Source organism: Antedon mediterranea, chromosome 5 (assembly GCF_964355755.1).
Source record: "Antedon mediterranea chromosome 5, ecAntMedi1.1, whole genome shotgun sequence".
Lineage (NCBI taxonomy): Eukaryota > Metazoa > Echinodermata > Crinoidea > Comatulida > Antedonidae > Antedon > Antedon mediterranea.
The window spans coordinates 821588-842890 of NC_092674.1; the positions used below are offsets into that span (position 1 = coordinate 821588).

Below are 21303 nucleotides of genomic sequence, written 5' to 3' on the forward strand. Positions count from 1 at the left end.
ACAATTATTCATATTATAATATTTTGTTCCATTAAAATAATTTACAAAAAATATAATCCTCTGTAAAAAATAAATGCTAATGCATGGTAAACAACCTTTTTTTAGAAACCTGTTTGACAAATCCTTTAAAAGCACCATCAATATCACTTACTGTAATGCTATTACAGTACATGCAACTATACAGTTATTGCTGCTTTGGTAAATACATTGCCCAAAGATAATTTAAATTTGTTTCATGCCATTTCAAATTTTTACTTCGTTTTTTAAGATAAATTTGTAAAATCAATACAAAAAGAGATAGTAAATCAAAACAAATGTTGAACTATGATTTAAAATATTCTTCTGGTTTTGAATATCTATGAGTTAGAATTTCTTTTTGCAAAAACCAAAAATTAGTGAACTAACCTGCTTGTTAGTGAAACTGTCAAGCAGGTTGGCTACTTTTTGGTTTTTGCAAAAAGAACTACCAACTCAAATGTTGAACTAGTTCCACTCTTACAGTACTACTACAGTACTATATGACACTTGAAATTTGAATACTATTTTTAACATTTTCCACCAGATAAAACTTTCCAATTCTTTTCCATTTTCCAATGTTTCTAAAGTTTCAAAGAAATTGAATTCAAAATGTTATTTATTTTGTAGGAGAACACAAGAGTACTTGCGGAACAGGGTTCTCATGTTGTACAGCAGACATGGAATATAAATTAACAGAAAAAGCTGAGGACGAGTTTAAAGCAAACCTGTATGAAGCCAGCTTTCTTGTACGAGATAGTTATGTTTCAAAATCAGAAAAATTTGATGGTAAGTTTCCAACTCCATATCAATTTTTACAGACACAAACAGTGTTAAGGCCGTAGTGCTGATTAGTACAGTTTGAGTATCATTAACATTTGCTTAACACTTTGACTGCCAGAGGTTTTTCCAGTTAGAAACTGCCACCGCCAGCGTTTATAGCCCAATTCGATGTTTTTATTTAAGCTGATTGAAACTATGTATGTGATCTGATTTACATGTAATTTAGACTAAAATAATCATAAAGATTTTAGCTTTACAATGGTACCAAGAACGATTTTCAAATCGCAATATGTAAATCGTAATAGTAAAATGAAAGTAACGCACTTTTTGAGTTTTTCGTAGTTACGCGCCGGTGAGATCAACAAACAACGAAAAGGTTACTTACACGGCACCGGTAGGCCTATAAAAACAAGTTATCAGTCCTAGTTGACTAGGCCTAAATTGGTCCGGAACCGTTTTACGACTAGGCCTAGGCTATAGCCTAGTACTACTAGCCTAGCTAGTAAACTGATGATAATATTCATACCATTTCTAAACAAGTTTGTTGCGTGAAACTCGGCCACTTACAGTGAAACACCAAAACAATTAGGGTACAGTACCAGCGAGAATTACTGCCCAATTCGGACGCGGCAGACGCGGCATGAATACGTCCATGACGCGTCCACTTCGCGTCCATTATATCGACGCGTCTGACGTGATTTGACCTTAGACCAACGTCCTTTGTGTTTGAGCTAACCGGGAGCTAACCACGCCGGTGTTAACGTAAACAAAAGCTCCGCATTGTTACTGTACTACAGTTATATTCTGTACGATGTTTTCTCAACCCGTGAAAACCTGTATTAAACGAAATGTATTTTATACTACAGTAGTTAATAACATGCAAAAAAAAACCTCTAAAAAACGAATTAATGAATAAGTGCGTATAGATACCAGTTCATTAGTACTACAGCTTACTATATGGGCAAGAACGACTGGTTTTTTGTGAGTAAAATTATTATCGGATGTCAAAAAACTTCTTTGGCACGCCGCCTAAAAAGAAACCGCTGAACGAGACTTGCGGGAAATGCAGTGCTGAAACCACGTGTGCCTGCCATGCAGTAAAACCACGTGATAGCATATTTACCAAACTCGAACGTTCGGCGACTAGACCCGAGTGTGTGAAAATATGTTGCTTTCGCTGTCCGAGCGAAGCAATGAATTGTGAGTATCGAATGTCAAAAAACTTCTTTGGCACGCCGCCTAAAAAGAAACCGCCGAACGGGACTTGCGGGAAATGTAGTGTTGAAACCACGTGTGCCTGCCATGCATGCAGTAAAACCACGTGATAGCATATTTACCTAACTCGACCGTTCGGCGACCCGAGTGTGTGAAAAATAGTTTGCTTTCGCTGTCCGAGCGAAGCAATGAATTTTATATACTAATTAAAAAATCGACACATTGTAATGGACAAAAATGGTGCAGTACATGTAGTTTTGTAACACTATAAATATCCTCAACCTATTTTTATTCATTATATTAAATTCTAGCACCCGCCCTTGGCTTTTTTGTTTTAAATCGCTTTTGTACCAAGCCTTAATGCCTTTGTGTTGTTCCGTGTCCTATTGTCTTTTTCTATTCAGTGTATCAAATTCTAACACCCGCCCTTGTTTTTTTGTACCAATTTTGGGGTCTAAGCATAGAGATATTATAGTGACAATTTTGGGGTCTAAGCATAGAGATATTATAGTGAACTTCACTATAATATCTCTATGCTTAGACCCCAAAATTGGTACAAAATAACATTAACTAAAAAAATATTATTACAGTCATTATTACAATTATACAAACACTGTAATCTTAACATGATCAGAGAGGAAAATCATTATAGCGTAAAAAAAAATATTTCTTAATATTTATAAGCAAAGCGTACACAGAATGCCTAGTGTTGTACTGTACGGCATCAACAGGTCATCAACCCGCTTTTCAGCAGCGGTAGAACATGGTTGCAATATTGCTGGGATCCAATGGAGTAGAAAAATATCACGTGCTCTTTGTTGCGCGCTATGACGACCATGGAGATATAAATTGACAGTGTACAGTATACTGTAGGCTACATGATTTTGTTGAGCCTTCTTCCACAGTTTTAACTCATCATGTGACATTTAAATATAACTTATTTCTCTATGATCATATCAATAATTCAACATGAAATAGAGGCCTCGTTATTAAAAAAATATTCTTCCATAAAATGATTCATATGAACAAAATATACTGTATCATGACGATGATTATTGATCGAGTACGCTAGGCCGATCTCAGGCGGTGGTGTACGTGCTAGACAGTGAACCGGCCGGCTAGATCCCACGGCGGGCTAGCGATTGATATAGACACAGTTTCGCACGAAACTGGCTTTTTGGACGAATTATTCGGCAGATAAAAATAAACACAACACACACAAGTCGTAGGCTAACTTTATTTATTTTTTAATCATATTGTTTGTGAATGTGAAAGTATTTTATAAACAAACACCAATACAGCCGACCCTGCTCAACAGTCAGGCTTAGTTTTCCGATGTCATTTGAATATGAATACGGTCGCGAACAATAACAAAAACAGACTCAGGTAGCGAGGTCACGGCCCGCCCGACGAAAGTGCGTCCAAATCATTGGTTTAGTTTATGAATGGACGCGTCGTGGACGCAAATTGGACGGACACTCGACGCGTCCGTCGCGTCCAAAAAGGGGCAGTAATTCTCGCTGGTACTGTATACATACAATAATAAAATTAAAGACTTCATATTGAAAATTCATCCATTATTTTTTATTCAGATAACAAACAAACATGCCAATCCACATAAACCTTTGTAATGCTTCGGCGGCATAGCTATCACGCGACCGATACACAATGCGCCAAACCATCGCTGTACGCGCTACTGTGATGCGCGGTGTATGTTATTTCGACATGTACCATTTTGACAATCGTTCGTAACCAGATTAGTTACTTTCAAAAAGTAAAATATTCACGGTCCAGACCGAATATACAGTAGTGTCCATATTTATAGTATATACCAATAATTAACCTATCTACCGGATTTCGTAAAAAAAACGCGAAAAACGAAGATCTTCGTGTTTGGCAGTCAAGCGTTGTGTTTCCAAAAACGAAGATCTTCGTGTTTGGCAGTCAAAGTGTTAATACTGTATCTGAAGTCTCTAAACTACACTAGGCTTAAGATGGCCTAAAAAAAGTATTGTCATGAAAGGCCTAAATAAAGTGTAAATTGTATCTGGGAAGAAATTTGGATTGAAAGCCTCTGACCAGAGTATCCTTAGAATTACAGTAAATGCTTACTGATACTAACTGTAACTGTATAACTGTACATTGCAGACAATTGCTACAGTATGCTTGTTATTATTTTAATGTATCGTCATCATCATCATCATACGTTGCATAGAGATACTTTACTAACAGTACCTTACTTCCTAACAGATGTTACAATGCCGCCTCTAGGAACCAATGAACATGAAACAACCTCTTTATGTTGGGGTAGTCAGTGGAAAATTGCTTGATACTGCATAATACAAACTGGCTACATTTCAGAATTAGAAAACACTATGTAAATATGTGAAAGAATAATATTTAGGCGCAACATGTAATTATACTAGTAAAGTATATTATTAGTTACAGTTATTAGTAGTTTAGTACTGTAATTCAGTATGGAAAGAAAAATACAAAATAATTACTGTACAAAAAGTACTGTACTGTAGTTGTGTACAGAAGTAGTGGAATGTACAGTATGTACACATTACTTTACAGTTATGTACAGACACGTGCATTGCCTGTTTCAGCCTTTATACACAGTACAGTCCTAAGATTACGAAGAAGCCTCTTTAAACCGAACAGAACACAAACAAATTTCACTGATTTATGTACAGTATAAATGAAAATAAAGAAACATGAACATGGTCATGTTTTCAACACCTAGTCAACTGTTTTTATAATGAAGTCCACATGTTGAAGTTGAGAAAAAGCCTCACTTAAACAAAGAACAGCAAGGACTTGTGGTTCGTGCAAAGGGCAAACCAACCCCCTGCAATTTATTTTATTATTTTAGTATTATTTTTTCAGAATTGGTTGTTAAAAGCTACGGTGATACTACTGTTAATGTTATAAAATATTATACCTAAAATGAGGCCAGGTCTAAGTTCAAGCAAACTTTTTGTATTGTAGTAGGCTTTTCAATACCTGCTTTATGATATCAAATATAATACTATATTATGTATAGCCTGGCTTATGAAATCAAATATAATACTATATTATGTATAGCCTGGCTTATGAAATCAAAATTGGAATCATGTTTTGCTGGTCTTCCCTGTTCATCTATCCCTGTACCGTATCCATCCATTCCCTTCCCTGTTCATCTATCCCTGTACCGTATCCATCCATTCCCTTCCCTGTTCATCTATCCCTGTACCGTATCTATCCATTCCCTTCCCTGTTCATCTATCCCTGTACCGTATCCATCCATTCCCTTCCCTGTTCATCTATCCCTGTACCGTATCCATCCATTCCCTTCCCTGTTCATCTATCTCTGTACCGTATCCATCCATTCCCTTCCCTGTTCATCTATCCCTGTACCGTATCCATCCATTCCCTTCCCTGTTCATCTATCCCTGTACCGTATCCATCCATTCCCTTCCCTGTTCATCTATCCCTGTACCGTATCCATCCATTCCCTTCCCTGTTCATCTATCCCTGTACCGTATCCATCCATTCCCTTCCCATCTCATCCAAATACTGTACAGTATTTATCAAATTGTTGAACATGATAGTTGAATTACATCATTTTTTGTTGTTACAGTAGCTCTTCTTTGTTTTACAGTCAAATGTAATTGCTTTTCATACATATGTAGGTTGTAAAGACAGCATGTACATTACAGTAGTTATCATATTACACACAATAAAATTACAAAGTTTCACAGTATACCGCTGTAGTGTTTAGTATTAAATTCATGGACATGGTGTACTCACTGATTTTGTTGTTGGATTTCTATGCCGATATCTATCAAAAATCTTTTGTGTAGTAAGATAAGTCTATATTTATTTTTTTGTTGTTGCACATCTCTTGAGAATTGTGCCTCTGTTATAAAAGAGAAACAATAAAGTTATTATTATTATTATCTATCAAAAATCTTTTAGTATCTTTTCCAAACAGTTGGGATGTACAGTACTGTACTCATAACAATAACATACATAGTACAGGAAAGATATGCTCAGAATCAGTAAAAGGTTGAAAAAATTGCAACAGAATTTTTTTCACCACAATGCATTTCTATAAGGTCCCTATATGAACATACTAAAAGTCTAGAAAAATCCAGGTAGGGGAAATAGGTTTTTTTAAACAAAATGGCCGCCAATGGTGAAAAATGTCTATAGCAGTTTTTATAATGCTTTTTATATTTCTTTAGTGTCAAACATTTAAACTGCAATATACATATTAATTTAAATGCTATTTAGCAACAAAAACACACATTTAAGTATCAAGATATCACCACGGTTATAATAATAGACAACGTAGTCCTATGCATTATAATGCAGGACTACGGTGTCTAATAAAACAGTTCATTTACATTTGTACTGTCACAACAATAGAATTATACAATCTTAGAATCTATTAATCCATTCATTTTCATTGTCCAGTTATCATCTTCTGTCTATAGGTAGGAATTAAGCATGTGCTGATGCCGTGGTATTCGTCACAAACAGTGGTACTGGTGGTAAATTTGTCATCAATGGACACATCACGCCATTTGTAACTTTCCATTCCCCAGTCTGTGGGTTGAAGAAGAGTACTTTCTATCCACTGCTGTACCATGGTAATATACACGCAGGGAATGACATTTTGCAGCATTTGTTGTAGGGGGAATAGACTTTATTTCAAGTGCTGTTTTGCTTTTTGCTACTTTCTCCCAGAACGTATTCCTCCATACAGTATAGCTACCAATGCCAATTCCTCTGATGCGATGGTTTCTTTTTTTTTGGAGACGTTTGGTTTTACAGAGTTTGTAAGCATACTACTGCCCAGGTGTTATGACTTTTTAAGACCTTTTCCTATACCAAATAGATGGGATGTAGTATCATATCCCTGGATTCCATGTATACTGTAAAAAGCAAACTCATTTTTACAGAGCTTCACACCAAGGACAGACTTTACATGCATTCACAGTGCTCCCCCATCGAGAACATACAGCATTAAATCAATGAATGAAGCAACCGTGACAGAATATAAATTTAAGAGGAAAGAACACATGGGTCAAACCAACCATATTCATCAATAAAGAATCAGTGCACATTCCCTCACATATACTATTTCATCATCTATGTGAGACAGTCATACACAATGCATAATTTGGTGAAAAAGAATCTTATACTTTTCCTGCAGCCCTCTTTTACTCCATTGACTCCATACACACTGCTAGACTACTCAGAAACCTTCATCTCACTGTTTGCTACATCAAACCTTTTGGCCCGAAACAGCAACATTTCAAGACACTTATTATGTACCATGTATGTTTGTTACGTTATGTGAAGGCAAAGTAAACTATTGTGTTTAATGGCTATAATTAGGGGCCGTAAGTAAATTTGGTTTAGGAAAAGGTGTTGGCCTTAAAAATCATCACATCACAGTAGGAGTTGTATGTCAAATTCTGTAAACCAAACAGTTTAAAAAAAAGAAGAAAACATTGCATCAGGAATTTGGCATTGGTACCTATATATTATGGAGGGAAGTCAATGGAGACTTTAGACAGCCTCTTTTCTTTGAGAAAGTTGCAAAAACAAATCTATTCCCTTGCTGCAAAATTTCATTTCGTGAATCTTTATTACCAGGTATAGCAGTGGATAGGAGATACTCTTCAACCCACAGACTAGGGATGGAAAGTATTGATGACAAATTGACTACCAGCACCAGAGAAACTATTAAAGTTGATTAGATGTACCTATAAATAAGGTTGTAGTAAAATGAATTGCCGTTGCAGAAAATATGGTTTGGACTGCTGTTCCACTATTTTTTAAGAATGCCACGGCATCAGCACATGCTCAATTCCCCACCAATAGATGGAGGATGAGATACTGACAAGATGAAAGTGAAATTACCGCATTTATTTGAATAAATGCCCTTGGTGGTTGATTTTTAAGGAGGGTAGTGGGGGCGTGTAATCGTCGTGAGGAGTTTATTCGGAGAGGCGTATATTTTTGTGGGTGTAATGTGGGAAACGTGTATAATCAAATAAATACACCCTTTAGATATGAACAAATACAACACCATTCAGTGAATTCTATTACAAATAGAGATGTGTTAAAATACAATATTGTGTATAATATGCATGTGGCGGGGCGTACATTCGAGGAAATAAATTCAAAATGATGTCCGATAGGAGCGGGGGAGGGGGTGCGGTGGCGTAGGTTATTCAAAATGATGTCCTATGGAGGGGGAGGGGGACATTTATTTGATTTTTCTAAATGTAGCGTTTATCCGAATAAATACGGTAATAGATTGTGGCGCAAGGATTTTCCCGATGAGGGGGGGGGGGGGGAGAGGGGTGGAGAGCGCAGCCAGCATCAATTGGCTGGGCCGATAATATTATACCAGTAAAGGGTAGTTTTACTCACTTTTAAAAATGAAAATCCTTGAAACAGAACTCAATGGGGTATTGTTTTATATTAGGAAATATCATCATATTATTGTCTATATACATAAAAAATAGCCAATTGTGGAGAGGGGATGGGGGGACGGACAGACTCCCTCACCCTTCCCATTTGATCTCCCATCCCTATACCCCTCCCCACTGGCACCACCAATGTTGTAATATATTGTTATAACAGTACAAATGTAAATGAACTGATTTATTAATAGACACCGTAATCCTATGTATTAAGCATAGGAAGGACTGCGTTTTATATATTATTATAACAATAGGGATATATCTAGATACTTAAACATTTGTTTTTCGGCCATTTTCTAATTAACAGCACTTAAAATAATGTGTTTATTGTAGGTCAGATCTTCGAAATTGTAAAGAAATATATAAACCATTGTAAAAACTGTTATAAAGTGGTAATTAGATCTATCATTTATGTTTTTTTGTCCTTTTTTAGGAATTTTCGCCATTGGCGGCCATTTTGTTTAAAAAAACCTATTTCCCCTACCTGGATTTTTCTAGACTTTTAGTATATTCATATAGGGACCTTATAGAAATGCATTGTGGTGAAATAAATTCTGTTGCAATTTTTTCAACCATATTTCATAGTTTTCCTGTACTAACACTTATCCATCCTACATCATCCATCCAATCACATCCCAGTAAGGATATTGTTGAGTAATATGATAGTTGAATTACAACATACATCATTTGTTTTTTGATAGTTTTGTAGTTAAATATGTACAGTTACTGTAATTGCCTCTCATATTGTGTGTGTGTATTGACCATGTTTTTCAATATCTTTATTGTGTGTGTATTGTCCATGTTTTTCAATATCTTTATTGTGTGTGTATTGCCCATGTTTTTCAATATCTTTATTGGGTGTGTATTGACATGTTTTTCAATATCTTTATTGTGTGTGCATTGCCCATGTTTTTCAATACTGTACCTTCATATTAAAAAGTCTACATTCAATGAGATGCATAAGAAATGTCTCAAGACAAATTTGTGACAGTAACATCCCCAGTAAACAGCAGCATTTGCCGAATAGTTGGAGAGACTACAGCTGTAACCTGAGCCCAAGGAAATAGAGTGACGGCACACAATCAAAGGCTGTTTAATTTACATCACTGCAACCAAAACCAGTGCAAGATTGAGACCAATTGAACGGGCACAGCGGGAGCAACGACGATCCATTTACACATTGCCGAATTTATCCCAGAAAAATAAAATGATTTCTCACCGTAGATTGTGTTTTGATCTGACCTGGAATTAACTTTTGCCAGAAAACTCATTTAAATTTCCGTTATTTTTAGTTGGTATCTTTTGTTGCATAAACATGGCAATTGAGAGAAGGATATTGCTTTCAGAATGAGATGTTGATTTTGATAATGAATTTCTCCTTGTAAAGTGTTTGGAGATAATTTGATTATTCCTGCAGTTTGTACTTACAGTATTATGGTACCTGTACTGCATTTCAATTTGGTTTATGTTGGATTGTGTTTCACAAATTCTTTTTCTTAGAATTGGTAATGGTATATAAATAGTATCTGTATCAGGTTTTGTATTGAGGTATTACTGAAGAAGTACTGCATAGTGCATTGCTCGTAGAATGTTTTCACAAAATCGTGATTCCTCCAAGGAAACCAAGAACGTTTGGTTGACCACCAGATTTTTTAGTTGAACTTCCTAATATTTTCCCCCAAATTTTACCTTAAACTAGTTGAATGATTGTGATTTTTAACAATTTTAAGTATCACTTTTTTCTTTAGGATTTTGTAAGTACCTCTGATGGGAGTGAGTCATAATGTTTTATAGAAAGGTTCTCAAAATAATAAAATGCATCGCAATCGGTGTAACGAAATAAAAAAACTTGCGATGATAACTCAATACAATTATCTACTGAGTGTGTAACTTAAACTCTTTTGCAATTAATTGTACTCCTTGGGAATATCTATGATTTTATATTTAATTCTCAAATTTCATTCCAAATATGATTCTTCGTGATATTGTTTCTACAGTACAACTTTCCAATTATCACGCTTTAATTCCATTCGTGTACGATTGTTTCGACAATGGGCATGCTAGCCCCAGTGGGAATTCCCAGTGGGTTTTTGATAACGTGTCAAGTATGCTCATACCAAACCAAAGACTTCTGGCCTAGAATAACATTATACGCATGCAGGGGAGCGTCCTGTCATTTCTTAATATCAACTGTACATGTTCATATAATACTGTAGTTCTATTTATTAGTTCATTGTTGACATTTCTGAAATTCTAACATTGAAATTGGATTTATCCTTGGGTAAATTGGAACTTAATTGCATTTTATAAGACCTACCATTGAGCAGAGAATGGTTACAAAGGAAAACAAATTTGAAAAACAAAATGTTAAAAACAAGCTACAACAGTACATAGGCATGACATACAAGGTTCTCATGAATGATACACGTTTTTAATCAAAAAATACTTTCAACTGTGTGAATAAACAGAAATTAATATAACAGGAAACCTATTACATTTACTGTATGAAGCGTACACAACATTTATATGGCCGTTTAAAGCAAGTTCTGTACTTGCAGATTATCTAGAGGATTCAGATTATATTAGACCTTCTGTACAGTAGGGTGTACTGTATACAGGTAAAGTACTGGGTTGAATGTAGATGTATGATGGGTACAGTATGGTATTAAGTGCAAGTACAGTATGGTATTAAGTGCAAGTACAGTATGGTATTAAGTGCAAGTACAGTATGGTATTAAGTGCGGGTACAGTATGGTATTAAGTGCAAGTACAGTATGGTATTAAGTGCAAGTACAGTATGGTATTAAGTGCGGGTACAGTATGGTATTAAGTGCAAGTACAGTATGGTATTAAGTGCAAGTACAGTATGGTATTAAGTGCAAGTACAGTATGGTATTAAGTGCAAGTACAGTATGGTATTAAGTGCAAGTACAGTATGGTATTAAGTGCAAGTACAGTATGGTATTAAGTGCAAGTACAGTATGGTATTAAGTGCAAGTACAGTATGGTATTAAGTGCAAGTACAGTATGGTATTAAGTGCAAGTACAGTATGGTATTAAGTTCAAGTACAGTATGGTATTAAGTGCAAGTACAGTATGGTATTAAGTGCAAGTACAGTATGGTATTAAGTGCAAGTACAGTATGGTATTAAGTGCAAGTACAGTACTTCTTCAGGTTTGGTGTTTGGTAAAATCTTCCATTTTAATGCTCAGTATATTTCTATATCACTACAAATGCTTCTGCAGATAATGAGAGAGATAGAATATAGTAGTTAACATTTATACTGCCTATATTTTCCATTCAAAATTAACAATTACCATATTAACAGGTACTCTATAGAAACTTGTTCATGCATGTTTTGTTGTTCTGCTTTTGTTGCTTGATCAGTTAGGTGGAAAATTGCATTAACCATCAGATGTAAAGTTCTTCTGTACATCACAATTTATTGTCCTTGTTCCAGAGATTGTCAATTATATAATGGAAAAACTGCTGGTGTATCTAAAGTATCCATCAGTAATCGCAGGTATATTTATAGTTTACTACACATTGCAACCAAAAGACTGGAACCTTGATTCATTTTAGTTGACTTAACTGGGGAATGTCACTTTCACGATATAGAATATAGTCTCAATAAATAGACAAAATGAAAAATTTGTGTTTTTTGTAATTATTAAGTAGTTTTCTTTAAATGGTGAACATGGGTCATCTACTTTAAGTCTCTGTGAGACGTTATCAGAAGCAAGCAATCTTGACATGGTAGGACAGAATTCAAATTTTAAAACTAATTCCATTAGATTTTCAACGAAAATTTAAAAATTCAAAATGCATAGAATTGCTGATGAAATACTGTAGCATATTTGGTATGTTTTCTTTAATTTTGTAGAAGAATGATACATGATATCTGATCAATCTTGTAGGAATCTTGAAATACACTTACTGATTTATGTTTTATCAATAATTACAGTATGAAGTTTGTCTTCTAAGAATATTCCTGAATAACTGAACGTCAAAATATGAAATTCATCATTTGTACACAAATACCAACTCATCAATCAGTTCAATTATTTGACAACAGCAGTGCTAGTTAGCATATCAAATTATATTTCTTTAAAAAGTGAACAATATTCAGTAATAATATTAAATGAATTAAATGTAAATTATAATCCTAACTGTATAGTAATTTTAGTAATATTGTAAGAGTCCACTATTAATTTGTAATACTGTAAATTAATATACAGTATATAATAATGATAATTTACAGTATCTTTAGAAAAGTGGGATAATCCAATTATGATTCTATAATTGTGAACTTTATTTGTTCATCTTTGGTCATACAAATACATTTTTCTAATTCATGAATATAATTACAGTACCTACAATTATTAAACTTTAGTACACCAACTAACAGTATTCCGATGTACTATTTAGTAAGTCTTTATAATTTGCTTATTTTCCAAATCTATCCAAAATATTTATGTTTGATAGTGTTTTACAATATTCTAAGTGTTTGTGAAAACTGTAATAAGTTCACGTCAACACAAACATCCTGTGCCCAAATCATCTTCGTTTAATCTACGTTCCTGTCGTGATGTTTGCCAAGTATTCAATTGCCATTACTCTAATCGTAACGCAAACTCTTGAACAAACACCATACTATTGTCTTGTTTGCTTGGACTCGGATAAAAATGTGAAACAGGTGAAGTAAAGTATGTGTCATATCTAGTTTATATATTTAACCATGGTCTGTGGTTTAATTTGCTAAAAGTATGGCTGTTGGCCAGAGTATATTGCACTCAGCCCTATATAGTCCCTCAGTTAATCTGACTTGTCTTTCCTTAACACATATGTATGTTAAAACATGTACAGTAGACTACAAGATACCAACATTTTGAACCAGTACTTCACCATTTATATAAATTAGAGTAGTACTACTGTACCTGTACTTTGAACTTACTGTACTGTACCTTAGATATGTATTATGTACTGTACAGTATCTACAGTATTAATTATCAATTAGTTCCCAAATATAGCTTGGTCTTTTTCAATTATATTATATTTTATTTATTTCCTTCCTTTTATTGCATCAAGTAAACAGTGATGAAGTTGACATAAATATTTGAAAAAAAGTATACAAAAAAAACAAAAACCAAACAAGTTACTAAAATATATCATAGTCCACAAATCAGTCTTTCAATGGTCATCATAGTACATCCAGCAACACAAACAAAAATGGGTTTACAATTTGCTTATCATAACTCAGTTCCTGATCATTCACCAATCATTGAAAACTACGTGGAAAGTAATGAAGTTTTTTGTGCGTTGTGTCCTGACTTAACCAGTTCACTGCCACACTGCAGTACTTTCCTGTAGAATTAGTATTATTTTGATCACAGTTTACATTGCGATAGTCTGTATTTCAAACTACTTATCAATGTTAGATAGGATGTTTTTGTCACAGGTCAGTGAGCAAGAGGTCAAAGTTTTCTAACCATTCTCATGTATCCTGCAGATTTTTTAGAAATGTTTTGAAGCAGTAACTAAGCTAGAAATGTTCAATAGTTTATGATAGACGAGATTATAGAATTAACTGGTCCATTTCATATTCACCATTGGTGTATGACTTGACCTGATTTCAAATAGATATTGACGTGACCCAAAAGTTAAGAAGCTTACATTTATTTAATTTATACATTCTACTAGTACTAACCCAGTTATTGTACAACATTCTTAGAACATTCAAGTTTATTCAGCTGCTTGTAAATGTTTAGTGATGTTTTTGTAATTAATCACTTAAATGTATCATCATTATGTCATTTAAGAAAGTAGTCTCTGATAAAAGATAATGCTCAATGTAGAATTATAAATTTCAGTGGGTGATTACAATTTGCCATTATAGTCTTGTTTGAACTTGTGTTATTATAGTAATATTTTTTTTGTCTTATGTAGGATCGACCCACTTTTATTTCTTCATCAATAAAATGTTCGTTTACAATGAGTACATTGAGCACATGAGTAATGTAATGATACAATACAATATAATTGACATTAACTAACTTTCAGTACAACTGATATCTCACTCCTACCATTGCATTTTATATATAATAGTATAAGGAAAGAAAAAAAAAATTCCTCTATGTTATACACTCTTTACACGTTTTTCAATCCTTAACAATGTACGTATAATTTACCACAGAATTCTTAATTTTATAACTCTTTTTATCTCTTTCAGGCCATTAAAAAAAAAAAAAAAAAAAAAAAGTTATATTTTACTTTACCTAAATATCAATTTTATAAACGTTAATTTTATACCTTGCTAAATTGTTACGGTCCATATCTGACCACATTTTTTTTGCCTTTTCTTTATTTATTAAAAACTCACAATTGATTATATCTTCTAACTCCGCAGTGAACATTAACCATGGACATTTTTTAACAAGTCCTAGTCTGTGTTTGACTTTATTTTTATAAACACAGAAAGTTAAAATGGAAAATATTTCATTAATTTTGACATCATATTTTCCAAGTAAAATTTTCTCCCATGTAACTTCCTGAGTAAATGCAAAACATGTTTTCAACATAGCGCAACATTTTACCCAGCAATGTTTTACTTCTTTGCATGTAAATAACATATGCTTTTCATTTTCAACCTCCTCATTACAATATTCACAATAATTACTGTTTGACAAATTCCATAATTTTAGCTTACACCTAGTTGGTAAAATTTTATGTAGCAACTTAAAATTAAAGAAAGCCACTCTTTTTATGTGCAACATACTCTTAACTTTGTTTTTCCAACATAGATTCCAGTCGATAAAACAATTTTGAAGTTGGTTTTCCCATTTATCTTGTGCTTTTGGTATGCACGCTTTATATGCTACCTCGGTAAAAGTGAAATAGAATTGTTTGACAGTTGTATAATTTGAAGTAACATTAACATTTTTGTCTATTGTATCAACCTCTTTATGTATATAACAATAGGGTTTCTCAACCACTATAACTTTCCAGTTTCTTGGAATAGCGTCAATTAGTGCCATATATTTTAAAAATGCATTTTCCCTTCGTTTCAACAGTGGAGTTATTTCATTAATATGCTTAAATCTAGACTTATCCATAATATCTCCTACTGTTTTTATACCTGATTTCACCCAAGATTTACAGAATAGTGATTTTTTGTTATGCATGACATATATATTCTCCCATAACCTCTGAGTTTTTATTTCACATATACATTGAGGTTTTTTAGTATAAATATTATTAAACCGTATGCAGGCTTTAAGCAAATTTATATAGAATGTATTCACATATTTGAGTGCATTATGCTTCTCAAAGTTTGCTTCCGTCATACTTAATGTATAATCAATTGGATATAAATTGTATAATGGAATACATTTCCACTTTCCTGGATCCGGGCTTAGTAAACGTTTTACCCAGCCTAACTTTAAAGATTCAATCATAGAGTTAAAGTCTATCATTTTAATCCCACCATTTTCAATGTTTTGTATCAGAGTATTTCTTTTAATTTTTTCTTTATTACCACTCCATAAAAAGTTGTATAAAATCTTGTTTATTTCAGGAATAATAGATTTTGGCAAGTCTGTGACACTTGCATTATAAATAGGTTTTGATAACGCTAGCGTTTTAATTACCGTTATTTTCCCAAAGGATGATATTTTTCTTTTTTCCCAAGTTTTAAGGATCTTTTTTAGATTTTCAATTTTCTCATACCAATTTTTTGTATTGCAAATATCCTTATCATAACCAATGTAAATATAGTAATATTATACAGTAAGGACTAAACCTTTCCAAGACTTGTTGACCTGGTTTCTTTAGAGAGTACTATGCTTAGCTATCAACTTGCAAACTTGTGCTCAGTATTGGGTCTCAACATTTAATTTGCATATCATTGACCTCATTTGCATATTTAGATATCATGCTTTCATGAGGTCATATGAAAATGCCTGTACCCTGAGGCTACCCATATTGAGCTGTCTATCTCAATTGAATTCAAATATGGCCACTATAAGATTTTGCATTCTTCAACATCACAGAACGAGAAGGACTTGCCGGTACAGATTATACTGTACTTGTTGTAATGGAACTGTGTAAATATTTTAGAGGTGCTTACAGTGCATTACCTGTAAAGATATTGTGCATTATCAAGGTTTACTGTAGATAAAACTATAATCTCCGATTAAAATTTTTTTTTATCGTTTTTAAGCATCATTCTATCTTTTAATCATACAATTTTCAAAGCGATTTTTTTTTTTATTTTCCATTTTAAAGTCAAGCATATTGCAGCTTTTTCAGAGGATTAACATGGATTTAGTACAGGGTGAATATCTACGTGTAGATACAAAGTGCAAAATATTGAGTTGTCTTGTATTTACCATTGTTTATGATTTAGATAGCCATGATTATTCTTTTGTGCAGGTGTGACGATTAACTTAGCTTAACAAGAATAACAACTGGTATTTTTTAGGCACCTAACACTTCATAAATTAATTAATGTCTATGGTTGTAATGTGAGAAAGTATTGCATTGTATTGTTTCAATGCTCTGAACAGCCACTGTACTGTAGTTGTTAATATCAACAGTATCATGGCTCATCTCATTGTACAGTACATATGGTATATCATCCTAGTTTAATATTTTGCCAGTAATGTCTATGTTTCTCTAGACTGCTACAAATACTAGAGCTTCAGGAAAAACATGTCTCAACTTGATTCAAGCAAATCAGTTAACCAATTAGTCACTTCTAATTAGCATGTTGTAATTGTTTATTGATCATTTTGTTATACCTGTTTATCACTTCATTAAAAAAACATACTTGTTGGCATTATTTCACAGACAAATGGAAACAATACTGTATGTACCAAACCAACAGAATGTGTACTTCTACTGTATACTGTATTATTATACTTGTCTGGTTATGACTTTTAAAGTACATTTTATTAATGTATAATGAGGTCATTGTATGGTGATGAACTAAGTTATTGTTAGATGACTGTGTAATGTCATTTAAAAACATATTCAAGAAACATTAATGTATTCAAATGATATAGTACATTTACCCTTATGTTCTAATTTATGTTCCAGATTATGAACAATCAAAAACAGTATTACATATTTTAGACATTTAAACTTTATGATTAATTACCTCATAAAGTTGTTTTACAATAAACTTTACCTACAGCGAGTTTTTGATTAATAGATGTTTTTGTTTACCATTATTTTATTCTGACACTAGTGGTAGAAGTTGCTTCATAACAAAAGCTGAAGAATTCAAATTTACAACCAAAAGCAGTGATTTAACAGCAGAAAATCATAAACAAATGTCTAATAGGAATAGCAAGGAAGACCACACTTTGGTTGTGAGAATACTTTAGTTTGCCATTATTGTATGCTGATGTTGATTTATCACAGCTCACACAATAGGCTGCTTGCATTTTGTTGTTTGTGTAGCCTTTTAACAACATAGTTCACCACACTGAATATGGAAACAATGTTTTACCCCATAGTCTTGGTGACTGACTGATTGATAGCTACAGTATGTATTTGTGGTCCAGTTAAAATGTAGAAGTGTATTTAATAATGATGTCATTCTTTAAAATAAATGTCTTTTGAATTGAATTTAAATTTTGTTCCATAAAGTAATTTGATTATCAAATATTCAAATTAGAAGTCTATGGTACAAAATGTATAATATTTTATAGTGTTCCAGGGATTCAAGATTTAAAAAATGATTGGTCCACTAAATGAAATGAGAATTCAGGATTGTAGCTAGAAAAGTAATTATAATAAACTTATGGGTGTATGGATAAAAAAAATATAAAACAGTACTTTTAGGCACGTAAACTTAAGTTGTTTTGGGTTGGTTCTTATGAGGCCAAACATGCTTTAGGCTGGTTGTCTCCATCTAGCACAATTATCCTTACATCCATTTACCCTAACAACTGTTTGATGGTACACTGATTAAATGTGACTGAATGAATTCTGTTGCAATCAGCATGGTTCAGTCTTTGTCTACTTCTTATTCTGCTGCCAATTTAAATCTGTCTAGTGGCTTATGTGGTTTTTGACTATTTTGTCTCAAATTGGTTAATTGTCATGTTTTGTCATTAGTACCTCTTTCACCTGCTGATGGTAAACCTCACCAACGTCATTAATAGCAATCAATGGTAGTAGAAGAACACTTTCAATAGTTTGCATCTGTGCTTATAGACTAGTAGATTAATCAACACTCCTCACTACTGTATGATCTACATTTACACAACTGTGTAAGGCATTATGATGAGTCATGTTAATATGCTAGTACCTTTTGTGAAATACAGTACAGACTCTTAACATGGGGTAAAACATGATATGTCTGTGTACATACTGTATGAACAGACCGTTGTTCACTTTTAGCTGCCAGATTATCTTGCTGCTGCTCCGCTTATGATTCTCCTTCCTTTTCTCATAACAGAATATTAATCCTTTAAAATTATGACCATTGAATTGATGTAATAAAAGTTGATGAGAAATTTAAAAAAAATGAAACACTTGTGTCTTCACCTCTTCTTTTAATTTACGTGAAGAAAGTTAAAGTTTGATTTATTCTTTCCTGTAACTTTCCCTTTTCTGTGCTATGCTGTGAAGATAATAAAATGATGATGAGTTCCTATATACATATTGACCATGTTTGTCTGCCCCTTCCTTCGTATTTTCCCCCAAGCAATCTTCCCCCTGGCAACGTTACCCAAACATAATTACCGGTACCTCATTTTCGTGTCGGTAAGCACAAAAGACTTCTAATCCCACTCTGACTTCCTTTTCAGTTTTGTCACAATATTCATCTGTTTTGTTTAAAATCCCAACCAGCTGTCTACTGGGTTTTGTGCACTGATTAATCATTCATTTCAAAGGCAGTTCTTTTGGAATAATATATTATTTTTCACAGTGAAGAATATCACACTGTATATATGAGAACAATTATTCGATTGATGAATCCTTTTAAGAATAAGAACTTAATGAAAATGTACCGTATATTGTTGGTTTCAATGAAACACAGAAAAAAAAGTACAGCTCTGTCTACACTATCAAACTAGTTTGACAAAAAAAGTCTGAGGGTAGTGATATGACATCATCATGTCCATATATGGGCACATCACATTTTCTTGTCACATACAGTTTGATAGTGTAGACAGAGCTTTAAAATATATTATTTAAATTTATCAAAACTATAACCGGAGGATTTAATATCATCTGTAGACACAATGGATATATATCACAGTCCTAATAGTCTAATGTATTCTCAACTACTCTTATCAGGTTGTTCCTATCTTGACTCCTTGGTATACTTTCAGCAATAAAGTGTTAAGTTTGTTTATGGAATTGGTAATATAAAATAAGGTACATGTAAACAAGAGTACTGCTAATGAGGCCAGCGGGGAAGATCAAGAATGTCAAAAGCTAATTTAATGGTTATAAATTGTAGACCTTGATCTCAAGAAAGTACTTGTATGTGTTCACACACTGTAGTTTAAGCATGGAGCTAACAACAAGCCTCAAGATTAAAGTCTGTTCACACGTGAAAGATGCTATTATGAATAAAGAAAAATAAATTAAAACAGTAACAGTAAATTGGTTTGTTCTTAAATGCAAATTTGTGATTTTGATTCTCAGGCTATAAATATTGTTATTCATCTTAACCATTGTAGCATATAAATGAAGTCACAAATTTTAATTAACCTATAATTGACTGCTTACTTTACTTGCGTATGAGTCTATATCCCTAAAGCATGTGTTCCAATTAAGTATGATGATCCTAGTAATGTATATTGTATCAAGATATTATAATTGAAATATGTCACACTTTCTATAAAGACTGTCGGATAACTTGAATCTAGCTTAGAATTCAATTTGAAATCAAAATGGCTAAATTAAAATTTTCCATTGGTATTTATTGTTTTTTCTCTTATTGGTCTAATTTATATAAACACATGTTTAGAGAATATAAACCAATCTTTCATCAAATATGTTTAAATGTGAATGAATGTCTATTTTTGGATTTCCACTTTCAGGTGTTTCATAAAATGTTTTTTTTTTCTGTAGTCTGGCATTAGACATGTTTTATTTCCTTTTCTCTCTTTGAACTTAAACAGTGGCGTTTATTTACACAAGAGGGTATTTTATAGGACACATCCAGTGCTTTATGACACATCTTGTTCCTATCTGTTGTTTTAGCAGTGTTCTGTATATTATTCTGTACACCACAGGTATTCATTGATGGCTAAACCTTCCTTTTGTAAATGTTAAAATTCCTAACTTATGTGTGTAAAGTCATTCTGTTGAAATATATGTACATTACACATGTTTATTTATTGAGACTACTTCATGATCACCTTTAAACTCTGGAATATTTAAACAGTTCTCTTTTGGTGTAAATATTGTACTGATATCTTGGTGATGTCTAGTCCCAATCAAAGAAATTACTCATTTACTTTCCTTTATACTTCCAGATCATTTTCCTTCTAATCTGATGTGCTTCAAGTCTGTTCTGAACTATTCATACCAGATAAATGCACATTTACATACTTTAGTAATCACCATACAATAATTAGTCTAAAGTCTGGAATTCTTAATTCTACCAATAGGTAGACTTAACTACCACAAATTGAAATCGAGCCCTACTTAATTACCTCTACAATTTGTTAGATAAAGAAATATAAGCCATACTCAGCAATGTAATGAGGTTAAAAAGGAAGTTTAAAATGGTGTATTGACAATGGTTAAGTAAAACAGACACAACAGGGCTGTCATTGT

The 21303-nt window shown here is 33.1% G+C and overlaps 1 protein-coding gene across 1 annotated transcript in view; it reads left to right on the top strand.

Annotated features, from left to right (window-relative positions):
• Nucleotides 1-21303, top strand: part of LOC140050137 (glypican-6-like) — a 58812-nt gene that overhangs the window by 2552 nt on the left and 34957 nt on the right. Inside the window, exon 3 of the mRNA XM_072095192.1 lies at nt 646-804. Coding sequence (XP_071951293.1) covers nt 646-804 — 159 coding nt within the window. The remainder of the gene's footprint in view (nt 1-645; nt 805-21303) is intronic.